This window comes from Tupaia chinensis, unplaced genomic scaffold (assembly GCF_000334495.1).
Source record: "Tupaia chinensis unplaced genomic scaffold, TupChi_1.0 Scaffold000216_1, whole genome shotgun sequence".
Taxonomy (NCBI): Eukaryota; Metazoa; Chordata; class Mammalia; order Scandentia; family Tupaiidae; genus Tupaia; species Tupaia belangeri.
The window spans coordinates 1,620,953-1,647,511 of NW_006159691.1; the positions used below are offsets into that span (position 1 = coordinate 1,620,953).

Genomic DNA, 26,559 nt, shown 5'->3' on the forward strand with positions numbered 1-26,559 from the left:
TTGGAGAGGTTTTCGCTATAGGGTGCGTGCGCTCACCAGACAGACAGAGAGAGACATAGAGACAGAAAGCGAGAAATCACCCCCCAGGGGGGATGGTCACGCCGCAATCCCTTCTCCTCCATTCTCCTCTCGGGATCTTGGGCACACACGTACACACACCCGGTGTGAGTTTTAAGCCACCGGGTCTGGGACGCGAACCGCGGTCGACTACGTGGGAGTCCAGCGACATAGCCATTACACTAACTGCTGGTTCCCTCTACCCTGCATTTCTAATGCCCTTCTTCATTCCCCTGTGGATAAACTCATTTTTGGCTCTTTGAGCCTAACGCTGTGAACTTTGGGATCAGTCGACCTTTGGAAGGAAGGACCCAAAGGAAGATGGATCCAGGTGCTGGGAGAAGGCTTGGGACCATTAGGCAGAGAGCGTTGGGGTCTTAGGAAACAGGATGGTCTAGAAAGGGGGAGGCCAGGAGGGCATATGCTCTTGGCCTTTCAGATTCCTTGTTTGATGGAGAGAAGTATGGTCTTAGGAAGGCCAGAGAAGGGCCCTCTAAAGTGGGAGCATAAGGCAGGAAGGCCCTGGTCACTCAGGGCTAAGGAGTTGGTGCTTGGTTCTTTTTGTGTGTGTGCAAAAGCTAAAGAGGCGTGGGAGTCCTGAAGTCTGACCCTGTAACAGTACTGACAGGCCTGGGGCCCCTGGAGTTCTCGGAGTCACTTGAGTGGAACAGACCTATTTGGAATTCTGGGAGCAGCAGCTGTCACCCCTCAGGTATGCACGGCCCTCTATTTAAATGAAGGCTTTCCATCTGTTTCCAATTTGCTCTTAAGCAGGGAAGTCTTTCTTTTTAATTATTATTTTAAAATCATTTTTGTGGTACCAGCAGTTAGCGTAATGGCTATGTCGCTGGACTCCCATGTAGCCGACCGAGCTGTGAGTCTCAGACCCGGTGGCTTAAACTCACACCAGCTGCGTGTGCATGCCCAAGATCCCGAGAGGAGAATGGAGGACAAAGGATTGTGGCATGGCCATCCCCCCTGGGGGATGATTTCTCACTTTCTGTCTCTCTGTCTCTCTCTGTCTGTCTGGCGAGTACACATGCCCTATAGTAAAAAGCCTCTCTAAAAAAAAAAAAAAAGTAAACAGCTAATGGAAGAATTAGCATGTCACCATTTTTTCTTTTGCTTTTTCTTCTCCTTTTAAAATTTATTATTTCTTTTTCTTTCTTTAATTCAGTCACTGTATATTTTTACAACATTGGAAATGAATTTTCCCAGCATGAATACCCAAAACCACAATAAAATACAATCTAACTCCAGTCAGCAGGGCTGAGGTTAAAGAAATAAAGAATGTCACCATTTTGCAGTCCCCAAGGAAACAATGGGCCTGCGTAATGACTGTCAGTGACTGCTGACATCATGAAAGAAGAGGCGGGTAGGTTTTATTTGCTTTCCTATAGGAGACCCAGCTCTTCTGAAGTGGATTTGACAGAAATCAAAACTGAATTGGTATATACCTCTAGATTTGACTCCAGTTGACAGACTCACAGTTCAGAAAATCTGAGACACACGGAAAATGATATCGCAGGGATGTAACCCATAAAATCCAGATCACGGGTCATGTAGAAAAAAAAATTAAGAATTTGTCAGACTGTAACCAGATAAAACTGGTACTGACCGAAGTCCTCTTGCTTACTGCTTGAAAGTCAGAGCTTGAGAAAGTGTTGGTAGAAAGGAAAAGCAGGTTTTCTCAGGAAGCCAGCAACCCAGAGAAATGGCAGACTTGATATCCAAAGAGCATATCCTCCCTCGTGGCCTAATGGGAAGATGTTTTTTAAAAAAATGATTGATTCATTTTAGATTTTTTGCCATGGGGCACCTGCACTTGGTAGAGAGAGAGAAGTGAGAAATTACCCCCTAGGGGGATTCACCATGTCACCGTCCCTTCTCCATTTCCCCTTGGAATTACACACACACACACACACACACACACACACACACACACATGGACCTGGTTGTTGGTTCCAGAACTTGAAATGCAGTCGACCATGTGGGAGCCAGCACCTCAACCACCTCGCCGCCTGCTGGCCCTAAGGAGGAGGATTTTCAGAGAAGGAAAGGGGAACCGTGTGTTATTTTGCCAGCACAACAGTGCATCATTTCCTTGACTGGCCCACAGAGGAGACATGTTGACGGCAGGCTTGGTGTTTTTAGCTGTGCTGGGTTGGCTGGCCCTAGTCCAGGGCAGAAAATGATTTTTTAAATTTAGTTTAATTTGACCAGAGAGAGAGACAGAGAGAGAGAGAGAGAGAGAGAGAGAGAGCAAGCCAGCCACCAAGTCTGGGACTTGAACTACAGTCGGCCATGTGGGAGTCCAGCTCTTTTAACCGCCACCACCATGCCACCTGCCAGCCCCCAGGGCAGAAATGTTTATCTTCCTTTAACACATCTGCTTCTTGGATTGTAGTCTCAAGGCCTGGTCTCTGCAGAGCCTCATTAAAGTCATGATTAGTGTTGCAAGTTAAAACATTAAGCAAGGTCTGTTATTTAAAAACAAACTATTGTGCCAACTTTAAAATGGAGTTCCTTTGGTTCTTCTTGTAGCCTGGCTAGAAGAGACAATTTTTTTTTTTTTGAGAGGTTTTTGCAGAGACAATTTTTTTTTTTTTTGAGAGGTTTTTGCTATAAGGCGCGTGCTCTTGCCAGAAAGACGGAGTTAGAGAGACAGAAAGGGAGAAATCAACTTCCAGGGGGGATAGCAATGCTGCAATCCCTTCTCCTCCATTCTTCTCTTGGGATCTTGGGCACGCATGCACACGCACCCGGTGTGAGTTTAAGCCACCAGGTCTGGGACTCAAACTTGCAGTTGACTACATGGGAGTCCAGTGACGTCCATTAAGTCAGCTGCTGGGCCCAAGAAGAGACAATTTGATACTGGATAATACCAAGGAATTTGTGTGTATGTGTGAGGTAATGGTGTCATGGCTACTTTGGTGGAAATGCTTATTTTAGAGATACATATGGAAACATTTAGGCGTGAACTGCTATGATGTCTGAGATTTTGATCTGAAATAAATTGAGAAGGGAAAGTAGGGGGAAATAAAGAGGAAATGAGATTTGCAATGAACTAATAATTAATGAAGTGGAATGGTGGGTATCTGGGAGTTCAAAACTACAATTCTTGCTACTTTTATATATAGTTTTTCATAAGAGTATGTTAAAATAATTTTTTTATAAGAGATTTTTGCTATAGGGCACTGGTGCTCACTGCCCACCGTAAGTTTTAAGTTGCCAGGTCTAGGACTTGAACCGCAGACAATTACGTGGAAGTTCAGTGACATAACCATTACGCTCTCTGCTAGTCCCCAAATAGTTTTTAAAAAGGAAAAGTAAACAGATGAGTCTGTCTTCTGAGCTCAGCCACCTCCCCCTACTACTTCTGTGGCCTGAGGCTGGCTGGCGTGAGCTGCAATTCCCACAGGCGCCAGCAGGTGGCGCCGCTGCTTGTCTTCTGGATGCGCTCTGAGCCTCCCAGACTCCTTAGTTTCTCAGAAGCCGCCAAGGCTGCTGTCTGCTGTTCTTCCATCCATGGGGTGCAGAGTCATGGGATCTGGATCCCAGCGGGCATTTGCCTTTTCCAGTGTGCACTCCAGACCTCTCCTGACTTCTGCCCTTTGGGAATGTGGCCACCTTGGTCCACCTGAACAGGCCCCATTGAACCCAGTGTAGGCCCCTGACCGTCACTTGATCTGGGGTCTCCATCCAAGAGATCTCTGGCCTTTCCTCACACCTGGAGGCTGGACTCCTGCTCCTACTCCAGGCTGGGGTATCAGCCTTGCTACCCCACGTCTCCCCCATGAGTCTCTCCCATTGCCCCATCTCAGAGTCTCCTCTCTGGGCTGGGCCGATGTTCTCCCTGGCTGGGCCTTCAGGTGCAAGGTCCTCATTTGGAGCCAGACGACGTCTCTAGGTCAGTGTGGACTGAGGAGCACTGGACTGGGAGTCAGAAAACCCAGTCCCAGACTAGCCTCCTTCGAGTATGTCATGCTTGCTCTAAAAAAATGCTGTGGTTGGAACTGTAGAATAATAGCTTCTGTTTGGAGAAGTGGACCCCCATTTCCAGAACCCAAGTATACGAAAACAGGAGTTCCTCGGGCCATAGGAGACAGATCCAGTCACCTGGGCTCCCTCTGACCCCTACACCCACCCCAGAGTGAATGACACTGCACTTCCTGGACTCTGGATTGCTTACGTTTCTGGCTGGCTGTCGGCCCAGGAGTTTCTACGAACCACTCTGAGCCTCTAGTAAGTCCTCCCGCATTCTTCCATCTTTTCATTCATGTATTTATTCATTCAGCAGACACTTACTAAGCTTGTACTCCATGCTAAATTCTCAGGGAGACACGCTGGCCAGGGTGGGGACTCTGTCCTCCAGGAGCCCACAGCCTGGTGAGCAGACGATGCAGTCTGGGCCGTGCCAGACAAGCAGGTGGTCTCCAGTTCAGGGAGCATAGAGGAGAGGGTGTCTGCCAGCTGGGAGGAGCCAGGGAAGGCTCCTCTGAAGAGGAGAAGGTGATTCTTGGGTGGTCTTAGGGGAAAGCATGTAGGGAACAAGCTGGAAGGAGAGAGAAGTGTCTGAGAGGCAGGGAGAAGCTTGCTTTCTTGATACAGTATTGAGAGAGGACTCCCAAAACCAACGAGAGAGCAAGAACTCCAGACGGAGGCTTGGGTGAAGACCAAGCGCTTTCTTGTAGCTACCCCGCCTGGCACTTAGCGCGAACATTTATCTATCGGCCGCCCACACAGACGAAGCAGCGAGTCACCACTCCTTCCAAAGCGCCACTACAGGATGTCTGGAAGGAAATCTACTTCCCTCAGAAAGTGAAATTGCCAATAATTGGTGTTGCCGAGAACACGAATAGCTTCATGGGTCCCGAATGAAAAGAACGAATCCCAAGTGTTCCTTCCAAGTGCCGGGGGGTGGTGGTGGGGAGTGCATCAGTAATCAGATGCCAAGATTTTAAAGCCCCCCTTCTTGGGCAGAATGCCTTTCTATCCACAAATAGAAACTTGCTGAGAATTTAATTAAGAACAGTGTACATAAAACTCACTGTTCCTAAGTAAACAAATATTAAGCAAGATACTTTGCTTTCGTGTTATGGGCTCCGAAGGGGTGGGAAAAATAGGGACAGGAAGGGTGGTGGAAAGATATGGAGGGGGAAGAGGGAGGAAAATTCAGACTGAGAGAAGAAAATAGATTCCAGGTCGGGGAGGGAGAGATGACAGACAGATATATACATCGTGAAGGAGAGGCAGATGGAGGGTTTGAGTGTCTCCTTGGCCCAGAGCTTGCTTTTGTCTCTGACCCCACTGTCTTGCTTGGTTTTCATTAGGTTCTGATGCCCCTTAGCTGGAGACAACTTCCTGTCACACTTGGGTCCCCTCTTGGGCTTTGTGGCAGGGCCTACTGGTGACTCCCATCCTTGGCACATCCCGTTCCCGTCTAGGCTGAGGTGTCTTGGTACAGACACCCACTGCTCTCCACTAGAGGGTCTTCTCTCAGACCTGGGTGTTTGGGCAGGCTGGAACTACCGGGGAGTCAGTGGCCCTGGACACAGGCAGTGGCAGACAGGAGTTAGAGGATAAATACCCCACCTCCCTCTCCCTGTAGGTGGGTTAATTCAGAGGTGAGGCTTGTCTACTGTCTCCTGGAGTTTCCCAGGAGCTCTAGTTGCCCCTGCTGGTAACTGCACAGATAATGCATTGTAATTGGCTTCCATCTCTTCTCTCTCTTTTTTTCTTCTATGAGTAAGAGAAACAGAGGCAGACAGAGAGGGAGACAGCATTCCCAACAGATCCCTCCCACGATGCACCTCCTAGCCTCAGCCAGCCCTGGATTACTGGCATAGGCTTAGCAAACACATCCAGGGAGGGCTCGGGATGCAAACCTGGAACCCTCTTATGTGGGTCAGCCCTGGGAAGTGTCTTGCTCCACCTTTGCACACCTTCCGACTTTCCCTTGTCTATCCTTCCCTCTTCCCTGCTGCTACTTTCTGGAGTCACTCTGAAATAAACTACTTGCTCTCAAACTGTCTCAGGGTCTCCTTGTGGGGGAACCCAATTCTTAGAAAGTTTTCAGATAGTGAAATTTTATTTTGAGGATTTTGTAACACCCCCTCCCTGCCGAATTCGGCCAAGTCCGTTTGCAATGTGGAGTGACTAATGTCCCTTTCCCTGTCAAGGTTTGCATTGAGAGCTTATTTTCTTACCACATTTCTAAGGTCTGTTGTCTCTGCAGGCTGGTTTAAGGTTTAGCACGTAATTTGGGACCTTAGAGTTGATGGTCTGACATTTTCATTTCCAATCCAGATTGTATCTGGACCCTGCCCTTCAGGTCACCTGGAAGGGAAGTTATAGAGTCTGGGTGCAAATGCTCAGCTGTGTTACCGCCCATGTAATCTTCCATTCATGGAATACGATTGTGCTGAGCAACACATACCCTGTGCCAGCACCCCTGCGCCATGATCTTGTTCTCTTGTGTAACTTGAAAGTGGATTTCTTTCTTTTTAATTTTTAGGCTTTTGTCTTAGGGTAGGTGTGCTTGCCTGAGACCGAGATGGCCCCTAAGGGGATGGACACACCACTGTCCCTTCTCCTCCATTCTGCTCTTGAAATTTTGGGCATATACACGTTTGCACCCAGTGTAATTCTCAAGCTGCTGGGTCTGGGACTCAGACTGCAGTCCGCCCTGTGGAGATCCAGCGCCTTTACCACCATGCCACCCTCTGGCCCCGAGACAGGATTTCTGATAAGGCGTCAGCTTCCTTGCTTCCTTGTTCACTGTTTACTGGAAGCCTTCGTGAGTCTGGCCCTGGGCTAGATCCTGGACATACAGACACGGAGGGGACATGGGCTTGTTCTAGGAGCCTCAAATCCAGAAAGCTGGGATGTTAAATAAACAATGGTGGTAATGTTTCCTGTGCTTGATGCTCCCACGGAGTCAGCCAGGATGGGAAGAGAGCCAGGTTACTTCTACCTTAGGGGCTTGGGAGGGTCAGGAAGTCTCCCTGGAGGAGGGAAGCATGAGCAGAAGCTGGAGCATTACAGGAAGAGCAAGCAGAGATGTGGCAGGACTTGTAGGACCGTGAGTGCAAACAGCGTCATGAGGCCTTGGCCAGAGTGCAAGCCAGTGTGAGGCTTGCACGTCTAGCATGTGAGAGTCTTTGGTTTTAAGATCTGGGCTGTGCTGGGAAGCAGAGTGTCATTGTGGTCAGAGACGCAAGCTCTGACTGCGGACAGACCAACGTTCCTAGCTCAGTTCTGTCACTGCTCACTCTGCCCCGGGGCAAGTTACAGGGTCTCTGAACTGCATATTGCAGTACATTCGTACTGTGCTGCTGACAGACTATCTCCTGGATAGTGGAGCTGTGAGGAGTAAATGAAGGAAGCTTGGCGCAGGTAGGTCCTAGGACATACTGAGTGCTCCATAAAAGGGAATGCTTTGGAGCTGGCCCATGGCCTAGTGGTTGAGGAAACTGGATTCCACATGGCTGATCATGGTTTGAATCCCAGTCCTGGTGACTTGAAAAACATGCTAGGCACGTGTGTTGCATGCTCAAATCCTAACAGGAGAAGGGACTGTGGCATGACCACACCCCATTGGAGGGTACTTTCTCTCTCTCCCTCTTTGTCTCTCTCTGGCCAGTGCATTCACCCACTAGCAATTAAAAAAAAAAAATGGAGTCAGCCAGTGGTGTGGTGGTTAAGGTGCTTGATCCCACATGGCCGACTGTGTGGTTTGAGCCCCAGACTTGGGTGGCCTGAAAATAAGGGGAGATCCCACATGGCCGACTGTGTGGTTTGAGCCCTAGACTTGGGAGGCCTGAAAATAAGGGAAGAAAGAAGGGATTGCAGTGTGACTGTTCTCCATGGGGGGTGATTTCTCACTTTCTTTTTCTCTTTCTCTCTGCTCCGTCTCTCTCTGGAGAGCATAAATACCCTCTGGCAAAAATCTAAACATAAACAAACAGACGAACAAAAGAAAATTATTTGTTGGTAATTTGCACTGAGATGTCCCGGTTAGGTTTAAGAGGATTTGGACTGGTTACCTGGGGCCTGATGTACACCTTTGTAAAAGGGACTTGCAAAGGAGCAGAAACTGGACTAACCTGGGCAAAGGGATGCCCCAGAGTGTGGCCCTGTGTGACCCTCTAGGCTGAAGTGTTGCATTGTTTCCAGCAGCTATATTGTCCCAGCAGTTTCTGGAATTTATTCTTTGACCCTAGGCAGGATAAGGAAGGGCACCATTTCTGCCAGGTGCTCCTCACCGCCCCCTCAGGGAGTTCTCAGTGCCTGTCTGGTGAGCGTGGGGACAGGCAGGACCGAGTGGCAGCACTCCAAACTTCTCACTCGCCACAAGGCCCACGTCTCACCCTTTTCAGAGGCATCTGCAGTGATGTTCTTGGAGAAATTGGAGATGTCCCAACTGCCCACCCATCCTGATGTCGTCTGCAAACAGGAGCAGCAGATGGGCAATGAGACCTACTCTGCAGAGGGCCTGGAACACTGCTTTACTGGTTTGGGGACACCCCGACTCCATGAAGTTTCCTTAGCCTTGGGAGATTAAAAAGACCAGAGAGGGTAGAACTAGGACAGCCCCATATTTGTGTAGATGGAAAAACTGAGTCTCAAAGAGGCAAAGAAACTTGCTCGGGTTTACACAGAAGGTCATTTCCAGGCAGGCTTCTGTCTTCCTAGCCAGCATCCTCTATATACCCCTTGGAGCCACTTTCTCCATCCGTCAATGATCCTCCATCTAAAAGGTGTTGCTGGAATCACCCAAAGTCCTTGCCTCGTAACTCTGCCAGGGGCTCCTAATCCTGCCTTTAGAGAATAGCACTGTTCTTGGGACCAGCAGATGGCATAATGGCTATGTCACTTGACTCCCGTGTAGGCACCCACGGTTCGAGTCCCAGACCCGGTGACTTAAACTCATGCCGGGTGCATGTGTGCCCAAGATCCCAAGAGGAGAATGGAGAAGGGATTGCTGTGTGACCATCCCCTCTGGGGGTTGATTTCTTGCTTCCTGTATCTCTGTCTTTCTGGTGAGCACACATGCCCTATAGCAAAAACTTAAAAAAAAAAAAAAAAAGAGAACAAGAAAACAACACTATTCTCATAGAGCACCCATCCACCCATTTTCTACCCCTCCATCTAGCAAAAAAGCACCAATATCATCTCTGTTCTGACACTTTTGTAGGTAGGGATACAGAGTTAAATATTATATGTTGGAGGTGTAGGGGAGGGTGCTGAGTTTGGACCCTCCTTCCCCCATTGAAGCAAGAAAGCTTGGAGTCACAGCTGTTCTAAAAAATATTTCTTCTGCTTTCTCCAAAATGCCAGTTTCTTGTCAATTAAACCAATCTCCACCCTCAAGGAACTCCCGACTTCTTCACTCACAATATTTTGACTTCCTCCTTTCCCATGTGGATTTAAAAATATATTTACTTATTTGTTATTATTTTAAATAGGGATACAGAGTTAAATATTATATGTTGGAGGTGTAGGGGAGGGTGCTGAGTTTGGACCCTCCTTCCCCCATTGAAGCAAGAAAGCTTGGAGTCACAGCTGTTCTAAAAAATATTTCTTCTGCTTTCTCCAAAATGCCAGTTTCTTGTCAATTAAACCAATCTCCACCCTCAAGGAACTCCCGACTTCTTCACTCACAATATTTTGACTTCCTCCTTCCCATGTGGATTTAAAAATATATTTACTTATTTGTTATTATTTTAAAATTTGCTAGAGGGCATAGGCACTCACCAGAGAGAGAGACACACAGAAAAAGAGAGAGAGGGAAAGTGAGAAAACAAGCCACCAGGTCTGGAACTTGCACCAGAGTCAGCCATGTGGGTGTCCAGTGTTCCAACCACCATGCCACCTGCTGGGCTCCCATACAGAGTTTGCCATTAGTCTGAGGTGTTGTTACTGGGCATGATGGGAAGATCCCAGTGATAATTTCTGGGCCAAGGGGGCCCAGTATGGCTCTGGTTTTCAAGGAAGATCGAACCATCTTCAAAGGCCACAGACCATGTAGATGGGAGGGAACTTCCCAGAACAAGCTCTCTGAATCAGGGGTACAGGTAACTGTGGTACACTTCCCTTTGTTTCCTGAATCGTGTGAAAGATGTCGTCCTTGCTTGTTCTTATTTGAGTCAGCTCTCTTTTGGTTGTGAGTGGAAGCAGTCTTCATGGGAAAGGTAGAACAACACAGTGACCAATAGCTCCAGAATCTGAAATCTCATAGTTTCAACACTCAAGGGGAGGGATTCACTCAAATCTTAACGTGTCCATGTTCAAAATCCCAAGGGAGGGAGCTGTTGGTTCAGCTTTGGTCAAGCACTTGCCACAAGCCAACCGACTGTGGTCACTATGAGGTCACAATATACAAAATGACTGCTTCTACTTACAATATGGTAACTATCCAAATGGTGGGGAAGGTTCTCAGAAAAGAGGGTGGCTGGGGAGGCAAAATTTATTTTCCATAAATGTTGAGTCAGAATGCTCATCAAGAGCTAGTCTGGAGGCATCAGTGCCTTTGTTTCTATGATGCCCAATTTTTTTTTAGGGGGGGTAGGGGAGCGTAGAACATGGTTCGCCAGAGAGAGAGAGAGAGAAAGTGAGAAATCATCTCCCGGGGGGATGACCATGCCATAGTCCCTTTTTGGGGATTTTGGGCATGCACACACACATGCCCAGTATGATTTTTCTAGCCACTGGGTCTAGGACTTAAACTGTGGTCGGCTATGTGGAAGTCTAAAGCCTTAACCACCACACAACCGGCACCCATTCAAGTCAGCTTTGATGAGCCTCTCCAGGCTCTGACTCTTCTTTGTCTCAGACCCCCCACGGGTCGTGGCAACCATGGAAGGGGCGTGGGACTGTTGGCTTTGCCTTTGTAGTGCTCATGGTTGTAGTTAAGTAGGCTCCAGCCCAGTTCAGACTTTCTTTGTCCTTGCTGTCTTGTGTTTGAGGAGGCATGGTAGAGAGACAGAGCCGATTTCGGGTGTATTAAGGCCGCTTCAAGGTTTGAGTCTGCTGTTACTAAATTAGAATCTGGGCAAGGCAGGTAATCTCTTTGAGCCTCAATTTGCTTATCTCTCAAGCAGGAATAAGAGCAATCTCCATACAAGGGTTAGAGATGCTCTATAGCCACCGGTTCTCAAACTTGAACGTACATCAGAATCACTGGGGGGGGGGCTTATTGTGAGGACCCATGCCCAGGCTTTCTGATTCAACATGTCCAGGTGTGGCCTGATAATTTCCTTTTTTTTTAGAGATTTTTTTTTTCTTTAGGGTGCATGTGCTCGCCAGAGAGAGAGAGAGAGACAGACAGACAGACACAGTAAGAAGGATAGTGAGAAATCACATTGTAGGAGGGATGGCTATGCCACAATTTCTTCTCCTCTGTTCTTCTCCTGGGATCTTGGGCAGGCATGCACGAACACGCACCTGGTGTGATTTTCAAGCCCTCGGGTCCAGGACTCGAACTGCAATTGACCATGTGGGAGTCCAGTGACATAACCGCTATGCCATCTGCTGGTCCCAATAATTTGCATTTTTAATAGGTTCCTGGTGACACTGATGCTGCTGGTCTGGGACCACATTTTGGGAACTACTGGTCTACATTTGCAATGGTTCTCTGTCAAGGGGGATTCCGTAACTCCTTGCCAACACCTCTTCCCCAATTCATGACTGGGTGAGGGGATGTTATGAAACCTGGTGGGTAGAGCTAGGCATGCCAAACATTCTACAATGCCCAGACAATCTTCAACAACAGAGAATTAGCCAACCCAAAATGTTAGCAATGCTAATTGAGAAATTCTGGTTTATAGTGAGATTTGGTTCTAGCTGTTCTTCGCAGCTGTGATATCTTGGCAAAGTCACTTCTCTTTTCTGAGTGTCATAATTATAGAGTTAGTTCTAAGAAGCTTAGCAGCTCTAATACTCAGCAACATTAGTCAAAGAACTTTTTTTTATCTTTGGCGAGAGATTTTTGATATAGGGTGTGCACATTTTCCAGAGAGACAGAGAGATACAGAGAAACAGAAAGAGAAAAATCACTCCCCCCCAGAGGTTATGGCCACACAGCAATTCCTCCCCTTCCATTCTCCTCTTGGGATTTTAGACACTCACGCACACACACCTGGCATGAGTATCAGGCTGCCTGCTCCAGGACTTGAACCATGGTCAGCCATGTGGAAGTCCAGTGATGTAACCATTATGAAAATCTACTGGTCCCCCCAAAACATTTAAGTATCAACTATATGCGAGCCATGGTGGCATTTCCATGCAAGGCACTTCTTTTATATGGGCTTGTACACTTGGCAAATGCTTTGAGAATGTGGCTGGGTTTGTATCATAATGTGTAATGATTGCTTTTACAATCCTGCATAAATAGTACTGTAATTTCTTCCTTGTCCTTCGTGGAATTTAGAAAAATGAAGCCATGGCATCATAGCTTTTTATTTTTGTTTATGTGCCATAAATGCATGCACTAATGAGGGCTTTTGGGGCATGAGCTTGTTAACTGGTGATGGTAACTATGGGCATATGTGCAAATCACCATAATCAAATTTCTCACACTTGGTTAATTGAAGCCAACCTTTTGTTTGGGAATTAATAAAATATGTATTGCAATTAGTTCTGGTCTACAATCTATTGTTAATTAATGGCAGCTCTCAGTGACTGGCTAATCGGAAGTGGAAAGTGTAGAAGAACCTGTAGAAATGGAACATGCAAGATCCTTCCTTGGGAGAATATTTAGCTCTTGTCCTTGGTTTTTAAGAAGCTGCTGGTGGGGGAAAAATAATGGCATCTCATTGGGATGGTCAATTCATCCCAATCTGTCCAGGATTCTCAGCAGCTTTAACACACAAAAAAATTTTTTTTTTCCCTTTTCCTTCCTTAGTCTTTCATTTGTAAAACATTGATATTTAACAATAAATACAGAAGAAAAGCAACAAACAAGTAGTTGACTTGGACTGTGGGTGGGAAACTCAAGCCAGGGCAGAGCAGAAGTCCCTGGTACTCCGTAGGATGTGCTGTGGGGCCACCAAGCGTCTGCAGTGTGGAAGGTGCATCTTTCTTCTCCCACAGGTCTCCAACAGCTTAGATGGGAGGCTGAGCATGATGACTGGTTCTAATTTTTGCTATTCAGCCATTTTTCTTGATCTTGTTCTCTGATCCTATACAGCCCAGATTGTTCAATGGATTTGTAATAAACTTTTAAGATGAAAGGGAATTTCTTCTTCCTTGTTTGCCCAAAATCTTGGCTTGTGTTCATCTTATTAAACAAAAAATATGCTCCAAAAATGCCCATAAGTTCAGCTACTAAAACTCCTTTAAAGATTTTCTTTGCCAGTGGTTCCATCGGGTGGGCCATCCTGGGAAACCGAAAGTCAGGTCGGCGAGCAGAAGCCAAGTGCTTTCTACCTGAGATCAAGCTTTCCTCAACACCAAAAACTTCACGTCCCTAGAAATGCTTCAGTCCTGGGACATTTAATTTGAATGGCTGGTCATCCTAGCAGATATTGAAGACAGGAAGAGAAATATGTTCTCCAAGGAGACCTAATAGAATTAGAAAGGTTTTGAAAACTGCCCCATGTATGGTGTTTCCTGATAAGCTTTATTCTTGTATAGGTTAATGGGGATGTCACTGAAGGGATTAACTGGAAAAGGGCATCGATGGTGAAGGGGACATATAGCCTATGCAGAAGCCCTGAGGAAGTTAAAGAAATCACGATGTATCCAAGTCTGTCAATGCTGGAGCAGAAATAATGAGAGGGGAGAGTGGTGTGAGAAAGGCCATGTGGCTTCCAGTGCTGCAGACCAGTATGCTATGACCTGTGCCACTGAAGCTGGGACAGAGAAGATGTGACTTAACATCACCTGTGGAAAGTAAGTCAGGGGGCCCAACTGCTACCAGCAGGTGGTAAGGCACTGCTGGTGATACTGGAGCCATATGGGCAGGCCCCAGATTCCTTTCCTGGGTTGACCTGAATGTGTTGGGTGCAACTATGGGCATGCCCGTGATACTGGCTGGATGGAAGACGTGGGCGTGGGGGAACTCTTTCACTCAACAAATAATACACTTAAAAAAAGGGGGGGGGCTTTAGTTTCTTCTGAGCTCCATCAGTGTCAACAGTATGATATGCCCAGCCAAGAAGCTAATGTAACACACTCCAGGGGCCATTCATCACTAAAGGAGCAAAATCCCAGCAATAGATAAAAACTAAGACCATCAGATGATCATTGTTATAATTTGAAAATATTTTACACTGATTGAGAAGATAAAATGGGACTGTGATAGATTAAAAAATATGTTCTTAGCGTGCTGAAGAAAAAGGCAATGAGATGGTGCTAGTTTCCACAGAAAGGTGAAAGATCAAAGGGCATAAGAGTGATTTTTACACCCCAACTGCCCCATTAAGGAAAGATGTTCCTGTGGTGAACATCTGAGGATGTGCAGATGTTCCAGGAGCATCCGTGCTGCCATGGTGACATGGCTGGTACCAGAGGCAAGGAGGGCTACTCTGCATTTCCGTAATGAGTGGTCCCTGTGGCTTCAAAGGTACAGGCCTATCAGGAGTTCACTTTTTTTTTTTTTTCTGATATGCTGTTTCCAGATATCACTCCTTTGGGTGGTGAATCTCAAATTTGAGTTGTCATCTGAAATATCTGGAAAGCTTGCCAGAGCACAGGTGGCTGGTCCCCACCACCAGAGTTTCTGATTCAGCAGGTTTAGGGTGGGGCCCAAGAATTTTCAGTTCTAAAATATTTCCAGGTGATATTGATGCTGCTGGTCCAGAAACCACACTTTGAGAACTCTTATATTACTCTAGATGATGAAGCCCACGCTACTTTACAGTTATATGAAAGGAAGTTGCCATTTGTCTTTCAGTTCACACCCATAACTTTCTTCTAATGCTATCTCTCTTCTGGAGAAAAATGAATGTGTGTGTGTGTGTGTGTGTGTGTGTGTCTGTGTGTGAAAGAGAGAGCGAGAGAAAGTGTGCACAGCCTTCTGGGTATTTGCTCACTTCCGACATCTCATGGTGAAAAGTCAATTATCAGACTTTCCCCGCCAACCTAGTCTTCTGGATGTCAACAACTGTTTGCTTCCTAATGATGTCTGGCATCCACTGTTCAGAATTCTCTGATAGTGGATCTATGTGCAATGAGTTTTTCCTGTATGAAAACCTGGCTGCATATCAGAATCCACTGGGAATTAAAATTCCCCGTGTCAGCCCTAACTAAGAGGCATTAACCCAAGACTTCTGGGGGAAGGGAGAACATCTCCAGGTTTTTTTAAAAAACAATGATTTATTTCATTTTATTTATCACTGTTATTTTTAAAATTTGCTACAGGGCACATGCACTCACCAGAGAGAGTCAGACAGAAAGAGAGAGAGAGAAAAAACTGCCAGATCTGAGACTGGAACCGTGGCCAGCCATGTGGGAGTCCAACACCTTAACCACTACACCACCTACTGGCCCCCAAGGCATCACTAGTTTTTAAAAACTTTTCTCTTCCTTTTTATCCCTTACTTTCTTCTTTTCTCTTTTCCTTCCTTTATTAAGTTTTATTTATTTTATTCATGATCGTGTGTGCAAGAGAGAGGGAGAGAGGCACCTTTTACAGGGGCTCGTTGCACTGCAATCCTTTTTTCACCCAGTATTCCCTCTAGGATTTTGGGCATGTGTGTGTGCCTGGTGGGTTTTCAAGCAGACCCGGGGATTCAAACCCACTGTCTGCCAACTAGCTTCCAGCTTCCAGCACTACCAACTGTGCCTCCAGGCTGTGACATCGATTAAGAAAAAGCTTTCAGGCCAGGTAGTAGTATTGGGGTAACACACTGGATGGGAAAAGTACTGGGTTCTGGTCCTGGGACCTTCTTGAGCATACCCGTTGTTGTTGTTTTTTTTAAGAATTATTTTATTTGGGAACCAGCAGTTAGCATAATGGCTATGTCGCTGGACTCCCACGTAGTCGACCGCGGTTCACGTCCCGGACCCGGTGGCTTAAAACTCACGCTGGGCATGTGTGCGTGCGTGCCCAAGATCCCGAGAGGAGAATGGAGGAGAAGGGATTGCGGCATGACCATCCCCCCTGGGGGGTGATTTCTCGCTTTCTGTCTCTATGTCTCTCTGTCTGTCTGGCGAGTGCACGCACCCTATAGTGAAAATCTCTCCTAAAAAAAAAAAAGAATTATTTTATTTAACTTTAATTTATTCATTTTAAATTTGATCAGAGAGGGACAGAGTGAGAGTGAGACAGAGAAAGAGGGAAAGTGAGAAAGCAAGCCACCAGGTCTGGGACTGGAACTGGGGTCGGCTATGTGGGAGTCCAGCGTCCTTAACCACCACGCCACCTGCCGTCCCCAGCACTTAGTGTTAACACCAACTTCTGCTCTTTGTATACCCAACCCTCAAGGTGGTAGTCGCTCCCTATAGTTGTTGTCCGTATTATACCTTAACATTATCTCTTTGCCTTTTCACTAGTTAATAATTTTATACCTAGTTATCCATTGTTTACATTAAATTGTTGCCATTAAAATAAGTAATATGGTTTTGTTTTCCTTGCTGAACTCTGACTGGCACACTGACCAGATATGAAGAGGAAAACCTGGAACTGCTATGAGAATAACTTACATTCTTTGATAGTAGGAAATAAAATAAATGCAACAAAAACAATATTCAAAGAGGAACTAGAAGAAAATATTCCTAAAGTGAAGGTAGAGATAAACATTCAGTTAAAAAAAGTGTTATGAAGCAAATTTAATGCAGAGAAAAAAGTTAAGGAGACGTATACTCTGATAAAACTATTACATTTTCACCTGCTGATGAAAATTCAGGCAGAAGCCAGTTATCTTCAAAGAAAATAAACAGTGGATGACTTGCTGTGGTGAATGTGTTCCCTCGAAATTCATGTGTTGAAATTTGGTGAGGCGTTCTAATGATGTTGAGAGGGTGGAGTTTTAAAATGATCATGGCATCGAAAAGTGGAGTCTTCGGGAGGCGACTGGGATTGGATGAGGTCCTCCGGGTGGGGTCCTCCTGATTGACTCCTGGTAGCGTTATAAGAAAAGCAGGCACACAGACATATGTGATCTGCAGACACACAGACATATGTGATCTGCAGACACACAGACATATGTGATCTGCAGGCACATAAACATATGTGATCTGCAGACACACAGATGTGATCTGCAAGGCACACAGACATATGTGATCTGCAGACATAAACATATGTGATCTGCAGACACACAGACATATGTGATCTGCAGACACACAGACATATGTGATCTGCAGACACATAGACATATGTGATCTGCTCTTGGTCTGCCTGGCCATGTGATTCCCTGCACTGCGAGACTCTGCAGAGAATTCATTACCCACAGAAAGAATCTCATCAGATGTGGCCCCTTGACCTTGGACTTTAAAACCGTGAGTTAAATAACCTCTGTTCTTTATCAATTACCCAGTGTGGTTTTAAAAGTGGACTAGAACACATTTTCAGCTTTTTGACTCTGACATTAGAGTCCAGAAAAAAAATGAAGCCATGAAGGCAATGGAAGGAAAAAAGGAGGGATCCAAAATTTCATTATAGTTGATATTTACCAATGATTCAAGTCTGTAGAATTTAGGAACTAACACATTTGTATATCCTTCTTGGGGGAAAGGAAGTAGGGAAGGAATCTTTGAAAACATGATTCAGTTAATTAAGAAATGAGTCAAGAGGCCAGTAGGTGCCATGGTGGTTAAGGTACTGGACACTCCCACATGGCTGACCACAGTTCGAGTCCCTGACCTGGAGATTTGCTTTCTCACTTTCTCTCTCTCTTTCTTTTTCTCTCTCCTTGTGTGTGTGTTTCTTTTTGGTCAAATTACAACAAATGAATAAATAAATTATTAAAGAAAGAGAAATTAATCGAAACAAAGAACTCACAAGAAAAGCATCTGGCGTTTCTGGAAAGGAAAGTGATAGAATAGAGATGCATTTTGAAATTATATTTAAAATTGAATTTAAATAAATATGGAAAATGTATAAAACAGAAGGTAGCCCTTATAATTCCTTAAAGCAAAACACACACAGCAAAATAACTTCATAATTTAAAAGACAGAAATTCCCAGAGCATACCATTGAACTGAGAAGTTGGGGCTGAGAAGAGAGTAAGGAAGTAGAAGGGAATTAATTTTCCTATTGTTTATAAGGGGAGTCAATAGCTATATTTTCATTTTTGAAGTTGATGATTTCAGACATGTACATTAAAGCATGTTATTTGAAGACATAAATATACTCACCAGTAGAACTAAAAATTTCTGTCTACTGAATTAGCAGAAGGTAGGAAAAAAATAGAAAATAAAGGACAGAAGCACATAAAACATAAAACCAGAAAATGGAGTTGAGACCAAAGATTTTTTTTATAAAAGCACATGTAAAATTTTAAAACCAATGAAAAGAAAATGACTCTCAGATTGGCTTAATTCATCGCCGTTCCAACCATGCTAACTTCAAAGCACACACCTGAAATGAGATAAGGTAAGGCAGGAGAGTTGGGAACCCCAGCCAAAATGCAACGAAGGAAGGCAGGAGGCGGGCATCGCAGCACCCTGTCAGAGGAAGGAGAACTCAAGGTAAACTATTGAATGAGATCAAGAGGAGGATGGAGGGTTTGACCCATAACAAAGAACAGTTATGAATGTAACATTTTTGGTATTTGTGCTGAGGAAAGGAGCACATGAATGTCACATGATATACAAATAGATACAGGAAAGCAGTTGGAAATACAATGAGAAATGGGCATCAAAGTCATTAGGGAGAAACTTGAAAGTATTTGTTTCTTTTATAAAAGAGTTTTTGTTGTGTTTTGTTGTGCCTAAGGCATGTCCACTGTGGGAGAGAGACAGACAGTGAGGGAAAATGAGAAATCACCTCCGGGTGGGGTGGGGTAGCGGGGTATGACCATGCCACAATTCCTTCTCCATTCTCCTCCCTGGGTCTTGGGCACACGTGCACATGTGCTCAGTGTGTTTCAAGCTGCCAAGTCCAGGGCTCAAACCATGGTCGGCCATGTGGGAGTCCAGTGATGTAACCATGATGCCATCTGCTGTCCCCTCATTCTTTTTTTTTTTTTTTTAAAGGTGACTTGGCATTTAAAAAAAAAATCCCTCTTATTCGTGATAGAGCACATGCAGGTGCATGTGAGAGTCGGGGGGTGGGGCACCCTCCACAGGATCTGGTCATGCTGTGATCCCTTTCCTCTAGCCCACCAGTCCGTCAGATCCTCGGCACTTGTGCATGTGTCTGGTGTATTTCAGGCTGACCTGAGAGTCAAACCAGGTGAGATCAGAATTCTTTTGAGCAGTGCATGCGTGCAGTGTCAAGGGGCTGGCCCTGTTTGTTTCATTCTGGACAGACCATGTCGACAAACAAATTATGCTATAGAAAGGATTCAATAACAGAACAGCATGGATGATGCACTCACAGACTAAGGTCCCGCCTCCCTTGGGTTCTGAAAAGAGAGCTGAAAGGTCTTAAGCCCACATCTGTAACTGCCCTTTGTAAGCTGGATTCTGGGATAAAAGGGAGCAAATAGGCAGACAAGAAAGGCAATTTGGAATTCCTCGTTCTTGGACTTCAGTCTTAGCACCATGAAAAACTACTGTGTAACCTTGGGCAAGACATTTCACTTCTCTGAACCTCAGTCTCTTCATCCGTAACATCTGTAATAATCTTTCCTCTTAAAGAGTTCTGGTAAAAATGAAATGCGGCCCTCTTTAAGGAGGAGGGTAGTGCTTGACCATAGTAGATGAGTAACGCATATTTTCTCATAGGATGACGAACAGCTGGTGTGGTGTGAACGTGATCATGTAGTTATCACAACTGCATAGCCACATGTCTGTCTCAGCTGAGATAGGTACTTCTTTGTAGAGGGAAAGAAGGGGCTGTCTTATGCACTGTAGGATGATTAGATGCATATCTGGCCTTTAGCCATTAAAGACCAGTAGCATCCTCTCCTGGACAAGTCTCCAGACACGGCCAAATATCCTCTGGGAGACAAAACTGCACTTAGTTGAGAACCCTTGAACAGAGAGAGATTCAGAACATGGCTCTCCAAAAGTGGATGATTTTTGTTTCTGGGCGGTGAGGTTCGGGGGGCATTTTTTTCTTTTCTTTATTTTTTTTTTCCATTAGCCTGCTCTATGTGTCTGAGTGCAAAAATTACAAAGTGTATGCATTAAGGTGGTGAATAAAACACAAAAATGTGCAGTGTTTTGTTCTATTCTTATTTAGTTTGTGGAACCAGAGGACAAACAGCGCCCTCCCAACCCTCCCAGTTTTCTACTCTGGCCCTGGACCGAGAAGAGACTAGTTATTCAAGCCCTTATGTGTGTGGCTGCACTTGGCATCAAGAAAGAGCCCAATAAGTGTTTCCTGTCTCTCCTTTAGCTCTGTAGGAGAGAAGATGATTAGTACAAAGTCTTTTTTTCCCTAGGGCGAACAGAATGGGGTGGTCTTTGTGCAAAGACGGGAACGTCGTGTTTTTATTTCAAAAGAGCACATAGGCAATTTGTTGACAAAAATCTACCAAAGAAGCCATGCATCAGGCAGTAACCCACCTGAGCCGCTGTGCTTGTGGCAAAAATCTCAAAGACCCCAAAAGTACAGCATCATCATGTTTTACATCACAGCTCCGAAGCCATCAAGAAATGCGCTATTGAGACTGATTTCTCCATTATCCCCTTGCGTTCTGATTTTTAAAAGAGATCAAAATTCCATTTTTCCTGAAGAAAGGGAGCGCAGATTCACAGATTTCATTACTGACTTAAAACAAATTGAGCAAAAAATTAGGGGGGAATTTTTTTTTTTTTTCATACCCAGCAAGGCCTCCTTTTGAAAACCAGCAAACATCTGCGAGCTTAAGTACCTTCTGTTAAGGTCTAAGGAAGTCAGTTACTGGAATATGCGTGAGTTCATTGACTCTGCCTCACTTTCAAACACTGAATAAGAAGTGAAGAAATTACCCTTTATTTAAAAAAGTATAAAAAACAGTATCTGCCAAGAAAGTTTGGATGGGACATTCAAATCTTAGAATAAACAGATGCACGAATAAACAGCCCAATAGGGCTGGAACTGGGCCAGGCACTGGGGTGGCATTTGGATTTTCGGCATTGAGCTTTAATTTATTAATTTAAAAATCACACTGAGTGCGCTTCTTTTTTTAAAGAATTCTTTCTTTCTTTATTTATTCATTCATTTTAATTTGACCAGAGCGAGACAAACAGAGAGGAGGAAGTGAGAAAGCCAGCCACTAGGTCTAGGCCTTGAACCGTGGTCGGCCGTGTGGGAGTGTCTAGCACCTCAACCACCATGCCACCTGCTGTCCCCCCTGAGTGCTCTTTCTCTGACTGTAAAATTATTGGTTCACTCTAGAGTGCTGCCCAGGAGTCACTAGTCATGTGAGGCTATATAAATTTAAATCCCAAGGGGAGGTGATTTCTTGCTTTCTGTCTCTCTGTCTCTCTCTGTCTGATAAGCACATGCTCCTATAGCAAAAACCTCTTCAAAAAAAACCCCCCTTAAATATCAAATAATAAAATGCCATAAAAACTTCAGAGTCTGGTCTGTGGTGCAGGGGAGAAGGTGCTTCTACATGGTGGCTAAGGCTGCATGGGAGGTCTGGGTTTGATTCCGACCTACACAGACCAGGGGCCGGGGCACACCTGGGTAGTCCTACTGATGATACTAGAGTAGGAGGATGGTGATGTGGTGAGACCCTGTCAAGAGTCTCTTTCTCTCTCATAGATAGAAATGCATATACATAAGTAAAATGCCAACTTCAGGTCCTTTATTGTGTCAGCCACATGTCAAGGGCCAGTAGTGTGACTAGTGGCTACTTATTGGACCATGTAGCTCTAGAGGATTGGGAAAAAAAAATGGGTATAAAGGAGAAATGGTAGAGATCCCCACCTCAGAATTGCTGTTGTTGATATGCACATTTCCTTCTGATCTTTCTAGTACTTTCTGTATATAATTTTTAAATCACTTTAACTGGGGTATGTATGTATAATAAGCATCTTGTTTGTTTTTCTCACTTTTCATCTGACATTCTATCATGAGAATTTTCCCATTGTAAAATATATCCTTTGATATGACCAGCAGATGGTGTAATGGTTACATCTTTGGGCTCCCATGTAGTTGACCATGGTTTGAGTCCCAGTCTGATGGCTTAAAACTCACACCAGTCTTGTGTGCGTGTGTGCATATGTGCCCAAAAGCCTGAGAGGAGAATGGAGGAGAAGGGATTGTGGTGTGGCCATCCTTCCTGGGAGGGTGATTTCTCGTTTTATGTCTCTATCTCTCCAGTGAGTGCATGTACCCTATAGCAAAAATCTCTCTTTCACAATGTATACATTTTCCTGTTTGGAAAGATAATGTTTTCTTATTGTGGGAAGTTGAAGGGGAAAAGAAAACAAAATTCCCCTGAAATCTCACCACATGGAAATAAAAATCTTTGACCATTTGGTGGGCATGCTTTTAGATATTTCTTTGAGCATAAATGCACAGATGGGAGTATGCATAGTCAGTTTTATTAGGAATATTTCCATGTGGGTGAAAACAGAGATACATTCTCCCTTTTATTAGCTGTAGATTATTCCATGACACAGATGTTGTATTTGACTGTCATTGATTGCTTCATCTGTCCAATATTTCCTCTTTTTTAGGGAAGTTTTTCCATTTTCCTGAAAAAAAAAAAGTTTTCTTTTATCTTTCCTATTCCCCTCTTCCTTCTCTTTCCTCTCTCACTCCTTTCCTCCTTTTATAAATGTATATTTTTTGTGTGCCAGGCACAGAATCATGGTTAGAACCATGAAGCAAGAAAGTTCCCGCTCTCCGTTTGCAGCATAGTGGAGGAGGCAGAACAGACAGAGGGCAAAGGGGAGAGCGATGAACACGAATCATTCATTACAGATGCGGGGGTGCAGGCAGGAAGACTGGCTGGTGCACTGTGTTAAAGTGTGGGCCCTAGCGTGTCTGTGTGGATCCAGAGTCACCCTCCATCTGCCTCCTAGTGGCCTTGACTGGAGGAGAAGGCTGGTGGCTGCACCAGGGAAGGGATGAAGCCAAACAAAGTGACCGTTGCTGGGTGGAGGTGGTCAGGGTGCTGGACCTGGAGTCCAGCTGGACCCTGGCAACATCTGGGACGTGTTTGGTTATCATAACTGACAGGTGTGAGGATGCTGCTGGCATCCAGGGCGGGGAGGCCAGGGACGCTGTGCTTCCTGCAGAGCTCAGGTCAGACCCCACCCCAAAGGATGCTCCACTTAGTGGCGACAGTGCGAGAAGCCCTGTTCTAGAAGGTGCCAGGACTTATTTAGTGGGGAGAGGGACACTGCACCTGAAGTAGGGGAGGGTCTTCAGGAAGAGGGTTGATGAGGAGGAGGAGAGAAAAGAGCTTGGAGAGACAGCTTTACTTGAGGTGAGGAAGCTATGCCCAAGAGCAGGAGTGAGGTGCAAGGAGAATGTTGACTGCAGATTTGGACCTAAATATGTGCATGTTTGGAAGGGGTGGGGAGGAGCTGCTCCAGCTGGAGAGGGCTGCGGGGAAAGTGGGGCTCTGGGGGATGCATGAGCTTCAGCTCAGACAGAAGGTGCAGATCTGCACATTTGGGGAGGTGGCTGAGCAGGGGGGTGGGAGCGAGTTTGTTTATTTAAAAGCTGTTCTGAGCAGAGGGAGAAGGTTGGGAGGAGGAGACGTATGGAAGATGGTCAGGCTAGAGAAAGCCACGAGGGAGGGAAGGAGCAGTGGGTTTGGTTCCAGGCCCTCTAGGTGTGTCATTTCTGCAGGAGGTGGGCTGGAGTATAAGTCCAGGTCTTACTGCCAATTCGCAACCTAGGCCGAGCCTTGTGAGGTAAAGGTGCCTGAGAGGACAGTGACCAGAGCAGCTTTACTGCGGGCAGACCCTGGTGCTGATGTCTTTTTTTTTTGGAGAGGTTTTTGCTATAGGGTGCATGTGCTCGCAAGAAAGGCAGAGAGAGACAGAAAGCAAGAAATCACCTCCTGGGGGGATGGCCATGCCGAAATCCTTTCTCCTCTATTATCCTCTTGGGATCTTGGGCACACACGCACACGCGCCCGGCGTGAGTTTAAGCCATCGGATCCAGGACTCGAACTGCAGTAGACTACATGGGAGTCTAGTGACGTAGCCATTACACCATCTGCTGGTCTCCCCTAGTGCTGATTCCTATAGGTATCCTGCGTAGGGTGGTTCCAGCCACTTACTCCTCCTGGGACCTGGGCGGGCTGTTCTGGGCTCCTGGCCCCATGAGCTGGGCAGCACGTCTTTGGGTAGTCAAGTGGGCACCAGAGAGTTCCAGGGCGTCATCCATTGTCTGACTCAGCTCTTGTCTGGTACTGCAGACTGGGGTCTTCACTTGTTCCTATTGCATCAGTACTGAGTAACTACAAAATATGAGGCTTGTGAACTGGAACGTCTTAGGTTCAAATCCCTCCTCTGCCACTTACTGGCTAGGTGATTTTGGAGAACCAATTTGGTCAGTTTCCTCCTTGGCAGGGTTGCTGGGAGGATTGCATAGGATTAGGCATGTGACAGTCGTCTATAAACTATAAAGAGCTATTCCTGTGTGAGAACGGAGTAAGAACCCTCGAAAAGGAGAGGGAAATGCTCCCTAAAGTTGAGTGATGGGTGCTGACCGGACACAGCTTGGGAGGGGACTGTGAGCGATGCTCTGGATTTGAAATGTCACCAGAACAGGCTCAGTGTGTGATATTTCCAAACTTACTGCCCAAGGCTGAGTCACAAGGAGAACAGCTGAGAGGACTTGGGTCTTCACACATCTACTGCTGGCACTCTGCAGAAGGGCAGTGATGGAGAGGCGGCAGGAGCATGGGGAGAGCCCTGCCGAACAGGCAGTGTCGCTGCCCACCTGGTTCCCTCTATGCCACCGAATCCCACAGGATGGAGGGGATGGGAAAGGAGGCAGGGCGGGGCTGTACACCTGGGAGCGGGGCCCGCTTCTCGCCTCAGCTCCTCTGACCTCCACCTCACTCTTTTGAGGAAGGCATTTTCTTTTTCTCCCTTCCTTCCTTCCTTCCTTCCTTCCTTCCTTCCTTCCTTCCTTCCTTCCTTCCTAACTTGCTAGAGAGTGCATGTGCTTGCATGAGAGAAAAGAGAGAAAGTGAGACAGCATCCCCTGGGGAGATGGCCACCCCACCATCCCTTCTCCTCCATTGTTTTCTCAGGTTTTGGGTCCATACAGCCATGTGCCTAGCATGTTTTCCAAGCCGCCAGGCCTGAGAATTGAACCGCATGTGGTTTCCATCTACCTTAACCACCACACCGTCGGTTGGCTTGAGGTGGGCATGTTTATCCCCATTTCACACATGGGAAAGCTGAGATCCAATGGATGCATTAGTTGGCCTTGAGTCACATGGTTCATTAATAAAAGCTGCTAGGATTGAAACTCAGATTGGTCTGCTAGATTCTGGAAAAGATTCTCTTTCCTGGTCATCTCCCTGACTTCCCTTATGAACTGGGCTCTGGAGAAGGGTTTGGGAGTTTTCAAAGACAGGCTTATGTAGGAGTTATCTGGGATCCCAAATCTCAAGGAGACAATGATTGTGGCCCAAGGGTGACTTCAGTGGGTACAGGTTGTAGCTTGGTGGTAACTGAGCCAGAGGCAAAGCGTTGATCTAAATGGCAGAGGCTTTTTTTTCCCTTGAATTTTGCTTTAACTGGAGATTTACCTTTTGCCTGATTTGCTGTCTAAATAATTTTGGGTTTTGTTTCATCACAGCAGGACAGCGTTTTGAATGGCCTCTTTTGGTTTTTATGTCCCTGAAGCAGACAAGGCTTTGTCCCTGGGAGGCAGTGTGGGAGCCAGGCCTATCAATCTAGTGATGGCACGGGTTTTAGCAGCTGTCGTGGGCACAGATCTGAAGGACAGGACACGTCCCTAAGCTGGGTTGTTGATGGACTACTCAAGGCAGGTAGATCCCTTGTGCCTCAGATGGAGTCCTGCTCAGCCTTCATCCTTGTCTCACACATCACCTCCAATAGGAAGCCCCTCTGGAGTCTTCCCTGGCAGAATTGGTGACTCTGAGCTCCATACTTGGTCCCTGCATTGACTGTGTGTGTGCAAACACATTTTCTGTCTCTGTCTCCCATCAGTGTGGGGATGACTGTCTGCCCCATCTCAGAAGCCAAGGTCTGAACACAGGGAATGTTTTGAGGGAATATATGAGGTTTGTGGAAAAATGAACTTAAAATACAAGTTTATTTTGGTGCAAAACGTTTTAAAGTCTATGCACATTAAAAAAAATAATATGTATTTTTCTGAAACTTTTCTCAGAGAATTATTTTATTGAACTTTATCTATCTATCTATCTATCTATCTATCTATCTATCTATCTATCTATTTATTTTAATTTGACCAGAGAGAGAGAGAGAGAGAGAGGGAAAGTGAGAAAGCAAGCC

The 26,559-nt window shown here is 45.8% G+C and overlaps 2 protein-coding genes across 2 annotated transcripts in view; one reads left to right on the top strand and one right to left on the bottom strand.

Moving 5' to 3' along the window:
• Positions 1–26,559, top strand: part of PTPRT (protein tyrosine phosphatase receptor type T) — a 1,472,724-nt gene that overhangs the window by 43,990 nt on the left and 1,402,175 nt on the right. The gene's annotated exons all lie outside the window — the stretch shown is intronic.
• On the bottom strand, positions 13,196–13,438 carry LOC106734780 (protein CEBPZOS-like). The gene has a single exon (XM_014587506.1). It carries the CDS (start codon positions 13,436–13,438, stop codon positions 13,196–13,198), a length of 243 nt encoding a protein of 80 aa, XP_014442992.1.